This window comes from Oryctolagus cuniculus, chromosome 2, assembly GCF_964237555.1.
Source record: "Oryctolagus cuniculus chromosome 2, mOryCun1.1, whole genome shotgun sequence".
In the NCBI taxonomy this organism is placed as follows: Eukaryota; Metazoa; Chordata; class Mammalia; order Lagomorpha; family Leporidae; genus Oryctolagus; species Oryctolagus cuniculus.
Genome location: NC_091433.1, coordinates 99,124,161 through 99,133,335, shown reverse-complemented (window position 1 = coordinate 99,133,335; position 9,175 = coordinate 99,124,161). Strand labels below are relative to the sequence as shown.

The 9,175-nt window shown below is 53.8% G+C and overlaps 1 protein-coding gene across 1 annotated transcript; it reads left to right on the top strand.

Moving 5' to 3' along the window:
• The first annotated feature begins 2,356 nt into the window (after positions 1-2,356).
• GPR135 (G protein-coupled receptor 135) lies at positions 2,357-5,684 on the top strand. The gene has a single exon (XM_051834444.2). It carries the CDS (start codon positions 2,573-2,575, stop codon positions 4,034-4,036), a length of 1,464 nt encoding a protein of 487 aa, XP_051690404.2. The 5' UTR covers positions 2,357-2,572; the 3' UTR covers positions 4,037-5,684.
• Positions 5,685-9,175: the final 3,491 nt, after the last annotated feature.

Below are 9,175 nucleotides of genomic sequence, written 5' to 3'. Positions count from 1 at the left end.
GACTAGAGTGGACGCTGAGGTCAAACCTTGCCATGCCTTGTAGGAAATACTAAGGTGTGGGGTCCTCATTCCAAACTAAATAGGAACAGCCATGGGAAGGGTAAGTAAGTGAATGGCAATGACCATATTTTTAAATATTTTAATAAAGAACATCCTGCCTACTATGTGGAGTAGTGACATCTGTTAGGAGGTGACAGCAGGAGGAGAAGAGGTGAGACTCAGACAGTAGATGGGGCAGTGGAATAAATAAAGATATTTATTCACGCAAAGACATTCAGCAGGTGTGGCCACGATTGGACAGGTGGGCTGTCAGTGAAGAAGAGGCATTTACCAAGAGCGCATCCCCAGTGCTTCGATGGGAAGCTGAATGGATGAGGGTGCCATGTTCTGAGATACAGGATGCTGAGGTCAAGGTTTCCAGGGAAGCAAAGGAGACGGGGAGTTCCATTTGGGTCATGTGGAGCTTGAGGTGCTTTTGCACATCAAAGGGGATATGCCAAGTACCAGGGATATATGCGTCGGGCCAGAGATATAATTTGGAGTTAAGAATATTCAGTCCTCAAAGCCCTGGGTGTGAGATGTGGGAGGAAGTCCTGAGGAATGAAAGGCTGGGCCTTGATGGGCTCCAGCATCAAAAGGCAGGTGGAAAGGGAGGATCTAGCAGAAGAGAGATGCTGAGGCAGCGAAAGGCAGGAAGGAACTCGAGATGTCCTTCCTGCAAAGTTTTCATCAGTGGCCCTAGGAAGTTAGTCACCACCATAGAATTTCATTAACAACTCATCACCTTGTCCTTGCCTAAGACTGTAAGCTTCACCGGTTCGAGTCCCGGCTGCTCCACTTCCGATCCAGCTCTCTGCTGTGGCCTGGGAAAGCAGTAGAAGATGGCCCAGGTTCTTGCGCCCCTGCACCCACGTGGGAGACCTGGAGGAAGCTCCTGGCTCCTGGCTTTGGATCTGCACAGCTCTGGCCGTTGTGGCCATTTGGAGAGTGAACCAGTGGATAAAAGATCTCTCTGTCTCTCTCTGCCTCTCCTCTCTGAATAACTCTGACTTTCAAACAAATAAATAAATCTTAAAAAAAAAAAAAAGACTGCTGTAAGCCTCTTTGGACTGAGATCTTGTTTCCTAAGCTAAGCACAATGTTAGAAGATTGTAATTTGCTAAATAAATTAATTAATATTTTTGATAATTATCACTATTTTGATAATTAATCAATAATTTTATCTGGAGTGGTTCTCAGCTGGGATTGAATCTGAAGGGGACATTTGGCAATGTCTGGAGACAGTCTCAGTGTCACTGCTGGGAGAGGTGCCACTGGCATCTCTCGGGTAGAGGTTAGGGATTCTGGCAGCATCCCACGGGTGCACAGAACAACCTCGCAACGAGAGCCTCATGCCCTCAAGTGTCAGTGACGTCGAGGCTCAGGAACTCCGAGTCGGTTCACCACCTTTAACTCTCTTCCCTTCAGGCTTTTGATTTCCAGTACAAGATTTCACTGGGACTTAAGGCATCAACGTCATCAGGCATTCTTTAGAGCCCTGTTTATCAAACTTGACCGTGCCTCAGAAATCAGCACAAGGGACGCGGGGGTTGAGGGGGGCTTTCCACGGAGTCTCAGGTCCCCAGCTCTGCGTTAGGGCCCGAGAGGCCCCCTGGGGCTGCTCCTGCTGCTGGGTAGAGGCCCACGTTGCTTTAGCCCACGGCCCTGGGTTTACTGCAGGGTCTAATTACACTTTTGCCCTTGGAAGCCACGCCGGGAACCCGAGATGCGATTTCCTTGGGCTGTCGTGCCCACGTTCCCTGTCTCCCCACCAGGTATCTGGGGGCGGCGCAGTGGCGACTGCCTGGTGCACGCGCACACAGCACCTTAGGCTCAAAACCGGTCACATTCCCTAGAGCAGGTGCAGAACGCCCTCAGGCCAACAGCCCGCTCCCCTCTCCAGGCTCCTCCTGTGCCTGAGACCAGACACACAGCTGCACTCAGGTGCTCCTTCTCGCTAATGCTGGGGCTCAGTCAAGGCAGTCCACCAGTGGTTCTCAAAGTGTGGACTTGGAGAACCCCTACCACCTCTCATGCCAATTCTGCTGCCCCTCAAGTCTAAGGTTTCGGGATGTGGACTTCCACTTCAGGTTCTAGAACACCCACAGAAAGCGGAGCGCTCCTAGCAGGGGCCTTGCTGTAGGACCGCCGCCCCTGGCCCAGAGTGACAGTGAACCTCGTCGACCCTGGACATCTGGCCAGGCAGCGGTTCCTGGAGGGGGTTGCCCGGGGCCCTGCGTTCCCCCCAGCCCTGACTCTCTGGGGTTGGGAGAGGGGGTGGGGAGGTGACCCGGCGGGAACACGGCAGGCCGTGCCGGCTTTCCGGAGGGTACCGGGCCGGCGTCCCGCCCCGCGCGCGCGCTGCGTAAACACGCGGTTCCCTCGGCAACGCCGCGAACCCGCGCGCGCCCAGGGCTTCGCCGGGTCCCAGGCTCCCACCACCGCTCCGGCCTCGCCCGGCTCCCCCTCCGGCCGCGCAGCCGCCTGCCCCGGGGCGGCGGGATGAACAGACCCGCGGACGCCACGGAGCCCCATGGAGGAGCAGCCGCCGCCGCCGCCGGCCCGCCCACCAGCGAGCATGGCCTGGGCTGGCAGCCCGCCGCCCGGCGCCCCCTCCGCGGCCGGCTCTCCTGGCGGGACGCCCTCCGCGGCGACGGCGGCCGCGCTCGCCTTCAGCACCGTGGCGACCGCGGCGGCCGCGGCGCTGGGGAACCAGAGCGAGGGGAGCGGGGGCGGCAGCGCCGGCGCCGCGGGTGGCGGCGGGCGCGGCGGGCCCGGGGCTGCGGGCCCGGCGCGGGCGGCGGGGGCGGCGGGGAGGCCGCACGGCGCGGCGGTGGCGGTGCAGGCGCTGGTGCTGCTGCTCATCTTCCTGCTGTCTAGCCTGGGCAACTGCGCCGTGATGGGGGTGATCGTGAAACACCGGCCGCTGCGCACCGTCACCAACGCCTTCATCCTGTCGCTGTCGCTGTCGGATCTGCTCACGGCGCTGCTGTGCCTGCCCGCCGCCTTCCTGGACCTCTTCACGCCGCCCGGGGGCCAGTGGCGCGGCTTCTGCGCCGCCAGCCGCTTCTTCAGCTCCTGCTTCGGCATGGTGTCCACGTTCAGCGTGGCGCTCATCTCGCTGGACCGCTACTGCGCCATCGTGCGCCCGCCGCGGGACAAGATCGGCCGGCGCCGCGCGCTGCAGCTGCTGGCGGGCGCCTGGCTGGCGGCGCTGGGCTTCTCGCTGCCCTGGGAGCTGCTCGGGACGCCCCGGGAGCCGGCGGCGGCGGCGGCGGCGCAGAGCTTCCACGGCTGCCTCTACCGCACCTCCCCGGACCCCGCGCAGCTGGGCGCGGCCTACAGCGTGGGGCTGGTGGTGGCCTGCTACCTGCTGCCCTTCCTGCTCATGTGCTTCTGCCACTACCACATCTGCAGGACCGTGCGCCTGTCGGACGTGCGCGTGCGGCCCGTGACCACCTACGCGCGCGTGCTGCGCTTCTGCAGCGAGGTGCGCACGGCCACCACCGTGCTGCTCATGATCGTCTTTGTCATCTGCTGCTGGGGACCCTACTGCTTCCTGGTGCTGCTGGCCGCGGCCCGCCAGGCCCAGGCCTCGCAAGCGCCCTCGCTGCTCAACGTGGTGGCCGTCTGGCTGACCTGGGCCAACGGGGCCATCAACCCTGTCATCTATGCCGTCCGCAACCCCAACATTGCCATGCTGCTGGGGCGCAGCCGCGAGGAGGGCTACCGGACTAGGAACCTGGACGCTTTGCTGCCCAGCCAGGGCCCCGGGCCGCCGGCCAGGAGCCTCCAGCGCCTCCGGAACCGCTGCGGCAAGCGGCTGGGGGCTTGCAGCAGAAGGACCCCTTCCAACCCGGCCAGCGGGGCTGGAGCGGACGTGGCCCTGTGGGCCCGGAAAAACCCAGTTGTGCTTTTCTGCCGGGAGGGACTCCCAGAGCCTGTGACAGCAGTGGCCAAAGCGCCGAAGCCGGAAGCCGGGGATACCAGCTTCTAGCAAGGCCGGGGTGGACAAGTGCCACCCGCTCCGATACATGACGCGGGATCCCCGGGAGAATCGTGGCCGTCCATGAGAAAAGCCTTTAAAACTAAAGAGACAGAGGCAGAGGGTTACCGCGTCCCCGCAGCGACGGAGAAGACGGCGCCCGTTTCTTAAAAAGTGCCCAAAGGAATGTAAAATGCAAAAATTAAAACCATCTTAAACCACACAACGAAGCTTGTGCGCTCGAAGTGCCAAAAATGACAAAAATAAAATTCACCACCACTGAAAAGTTTCTGTTGCAGGAATCACACTGTGAAACAAACAAGGAGTCGCGGAATGCAACCTTACCTAGGGTTTCAGGCGAGAACAGAGACGCCCAGAGCCGTTGAAGCCCCCTCTTAATCACCAGCATTCAACCAGACGTCAGATTGAGAACTCGCACCTCTGACACGTGCTTTGGGTGCTTAGGCCCTTACACACACCGATGTATGTCTCCCCCACACACTCCCCTGATACTTGTGGGAAATTTTAAATTCAAATCCTATTTAAAGCCGTTTTTAGGATTTTTGAGAAGGTGGTCTGTTACTATGTACGATTCAGTCATCCGCAGGGCAAATACAAATGTGGGCATAAAGAAATGTGGCTTTTTTTTTTTTAAAGTATTCGCAGCCTTTCCACCCTCCCCGCCCCCACAATTACCTGCTTCTGGAAGCTTCCAGGCTTTAATGTTACTCTAAGCTGCTACTTTTTATTTCTGACGATTTCGGGGACGCCAGTCAGAATGCTTTTGCATTTTGAAAAAGTGATATTCAAAGCAGGAAAAAAAAAACCTCTGCCTTTTGAGGTAAGTTTTATTGTTGGGTACAGCCAAAAATGTTCATTTAAAGCTGAGTTGATTGAATAAGGTGAGTGATGCCACTTTTAGTGTTAAAAGACAGAGAGCACTCCGTGAAGTAACAGTGCGGCTGGCTCCCCTGAGGCTTCTAACTTCTAACTTTCGGGTGATTCCGAAGCGGAGTTCTAAATATATTTTGAAAAGAGACCATGTTCTTGGGTAACTCCTGAACTTTCCGAGAGAATCATACTTTCCTGCATTTGGAAGAATGGATATGTTGTTAGAAAAGAAAATAGATGGGTTTTGCTTTATAGACAAGTCTGAAACAATGTGGTCTTTATCAGAAAAGGGGAATTGGTGTGATGTTATTACATGTAATAGGGTATCAGAAAACACAGGCATAATGCCAGAAAGATACTTCAGGAAAACTGAAGGTACCTTCAGAAATGTTGCAAAACAAAAGTTTTTTACAGTAATTTAAAAGCACAATTCAAGATTCGTGTATGTGAAATTTCCAATATCAAATGCCACTATGAACAGAATCGTCTGCTCAGAACTTAAAAGATGGTTTGTGTATTCTCCCTCTTTCTGTTCCCTCCTGCACCCTATCCTTTTGTTTTTCAGTGTTTCACAGCCTTAATAAGTTTTTGGAGCTAGTTATGAAGACATCAGCTATCATATGAAAATTTCATTGTGAAATAGCCAGCGTTTTTTCTTGTGAAGTATTTGAAGATGTTTATTAATATTTAAGTCTTTGTGTGACAGGTGGGTATATGTCATTATTTTGTAATCAAAGATGGAAATACAATGATTCATGTTAGAGCAAAAGAAGTTTTATTTTTCCTGCTTCTCAGAGCATCATCACAATCAGAAACATTTCTTTTAAAGATTGTATTTATTTATTTGAGAGGTAGAGTTACAGACAAAGGGAGAGGCAGAGAGAAAGGTCTTCCTTCCATTGGTTCACTTCCCAAATGGCCGCAATGGCTGGAGCTGCACCGATCCAAAGCCAGGAGCCAGGAGCTTCTTCCAGGTCTTCCATGCAGGTGCAGGGGCCCAAGGACTTGGGCCATCCTCTACTGCCTTCCCAGGCCATAGCACAGAGCTGGATCGGAAGAGGAGCAGCCGGGACTAGAACTGGCACTCATATGGGATGCCGCAGGCAGAGGATTAACCTACTGCACCACGGTGCCGACCCCAACAATCAGAAACTTATAACAATAATTTTTTGCCACTCTCAGTATAGTACCAAGTCTATGAGATAATCTGTCCTGTCTAGCAATCATTGTTATGAAACATATAGACTTAATGCAGCTGACCTAACACTTAAGAGAGATCTGCAATATTTTCCTGTTAAAGGTCTAAAACGAAGAAGGGTGTATTTTTTGGCATTGTGAGAAAATGGGATGCCACTTATAGGATTTAGGGAGCTATTTGGATCTTCCAATTATGAAAAGTATCAAAAGACAGAAATTCTGCACTTGTGAATAAAGGGCAGGAGGAGACGGGCGGGTGCTGTGGTGTAGCGTGTTCAGCTGACACCAGTTTCCCCTGTGGAGCACCTGGGATCAAGTCCTGCCTCTGCTTCTGATCAAGCTTCCTGCTAAGATGCACCCTGGGCCACAGCAGGTGGTGGAGCAAGTCCTTGAGTCCTGTCACCCATGTGTCACCCAGATGGAGTTCCTGGCGCCTGGCTCTGGCTGGGTCCAGCCCTGACTATTGTGGTTAAACCTGCCTGGCGAGACGTGAGTTTGGGAGTGACAAGGTGATGCTGTGAAAGTGTCCAGGAATGAAAGGAATCCTATCCTACCTCTTCAGATGCAGGAAGTTTCAGGACAGGCGCGGCTTGTGCGGTGGGAATGGCTCTAAGAGCCTTGTTGGGATGAGCAGGAGGAGGAGAGGAATAACAAGGGAAGCACTGCTTACAGGATTGCGTTTTAGCTAGAAGCTATGCAATCATCCAGTGGAAGAGCTAAGAATTGTGCTGCAGTAGGATGGCCTCACATAGTCTATGAGTCGCAAGTCAAGAAGTTGCGGTTTCTGCTCCTACTCCCCCCCCCCCTTTTTTTCTTCTTCTGCCATTTTTGTTGCCTACTTCATGTATGGGCAGCGTCCAGGGCGTTAATGCTAGTGACCGGTGAAAATGCCGGTACCTGCCTGCAGGGGGCCTATCACCCAACGGAGGAGCTTGTGCTGCATCGCCAGAATTGCTATCTGTGAAGAAGACGTGCAGCATTTCGGAAGAGGTGGGAGATAAATTTGGAAATGAAAGATACACAGACAAGGTCAGCGGCCAATCTGGTCCTATGAAAATACTTGAGACAAAAATGTGTCTCAAATAAAAAGTAAAGAATGATTCCCTAATAATTCAAGTCTTAGACTTTCCCTCATGCTTACCATAAATGTGCAGCAATAGTGACTTTGTGAGAAAAGGGGAAAGAGAGGACCTGAAATGTTGGGATGGGCTAAGTATCCTGTAATTTGCAAAGCCTACTCAGTGCGAGTATTTTATAGGAGCAACCACTAGTACTCTGTGCAGTGTTCACACTAGCTGACCCCCATAGCAGCCCTAGCGAGGGCATCCTATTTTCATTACTCTCTTTATTTTACAAACGGAAAAACTGAGGTGCAGAGGTTGGGCTGAGGTCACACAGCTAACTAGTGCTAAATGTGGATTTGTACCGTGTCGCTCCCCCTCTGCGTGGAGGAACAACACAGAACCCTGCGCTGTTCTTTCGTCTGCTCGGCCCTCCCCGGGTTTGCTGCTGGTTCTTCCCAGGTTGGCTACCGTCCCTTCCACCTCCGTGGAAGGGTGGTTCCCCCTGCCACTTTCCCCACTTCCGTGGGGGAGTGGCACACCGCCGGCCGGCTCTCTCAGGGGCTGCACAGGTGTTCCTTCAGATAGATGTTCCTGGTGCATGTTGTCTCTCTCCTCCTTTATAGTCCTCTTCCACCAATCCCAACTCTGCTACCCACACACCGAGTACGCTGCTCTCCTCCAATCAGGAGCAGGTCCTGCTGTTTATTGGTTGAACTGGAGGCAGCTGAGTAGAAGCTGTTTCCTCCTCTCCCAGCGCCATATTGTGGGAGAGCAGATGCATAGAATAAGTCTTAATTCCAGTAACAGTCTAGTCCGAGTTGCTCCCCACAGATCCCCCTTTCTTTTTATTTTTTGGCGTTGATACATGCCTGTCTTCGGTGCCCCATGGCACACACTCTGCTCTGCTTGCTGGAGTTGCCCACAGGTGCTTACAAGCCCTACCAATCAGGCAAACCAAATCCGGGTCCTCTCTTCGCCATGCTGTGAGGAGGTTTTTAGGCGCTGATGCGTGCCTGTGTTCGGTGCCCTGCAGCGCATGCTCTGCTCTGCTAGAACTGCCTGCAGGTGCTTACAAGCCCTACCAATCAGGCAAACCGAATCCAAGCCTTCTCATTGCTGTCTTGTGGGGAGACTTATTGGTGTTGATAACGTGCCTGTCTTCGGTGACCTGTAGCGGGTAAGCTGCTAGCCGCCCACAGGTGCTTATCGTCTTACTAATCAGGCAGACCGAATCCAAGCTCTCTCATTGCCATGTTGTGGGGAGGCCTTATTTTTCTCTATTTCTCTATCTCCGGGCATTCCTATTTCTCCTATTTTACTTCTATCTGCCAGCATTCCTATTTCTCTCATTTTACTTCTAAACTTCTGTTTCTCTTATCCCTGCGGCTTCCCGGTGCCCGCCCCGAGGCTGCTTCTCGGCGCCTCGCCCTGCGGCAGCTTCCCGGCTCCGCGCGCTCTGCGGTCTCCGCGCCCTTTGCGCCCGCACCACGGCCTTCGCACTAGCCCCGCGTTCCCTATCTATTAGCGCCCCGTACGCTGTCCCCGTTCGTGCCCTGCGCGCTCTCTCTGCACGCGGCAGCTTCCGCGAATCACACAGCCTAGCTTACGTTTCCACCACCGGTATTCAGTCTAAGTTCCCCAGGCTAACCTGGCGAATTCAACCTAGCTCACGTCTGCGCCTTTCGGTTTGGCTTCCCGTCTTTTGCTCCCCGGGCTAATCTGACGGATTCCAACCTGGCTTACGCGTCTGCCTCTAGTTTTAGCTTTTCGCCTTTTGCTCCCCGGGCTGACTTGAAGAATCCCAAGCTAGCTTACGTCTCCGCCTCAGCCTGCCCCCGCAGCTTCATTTTCCCTAACATTTTTCTCTACCCGGTATGTTTCCTAACTTTTCTTCCAACAATATTCCCCTCTCATTTCTCCTGGCTTCTCCCCACAGTCCGTATCCAAGTCTAAGTTTCTTCTAGGTTTCACTTTCACTTTCAACCCTAACGTCCAATCC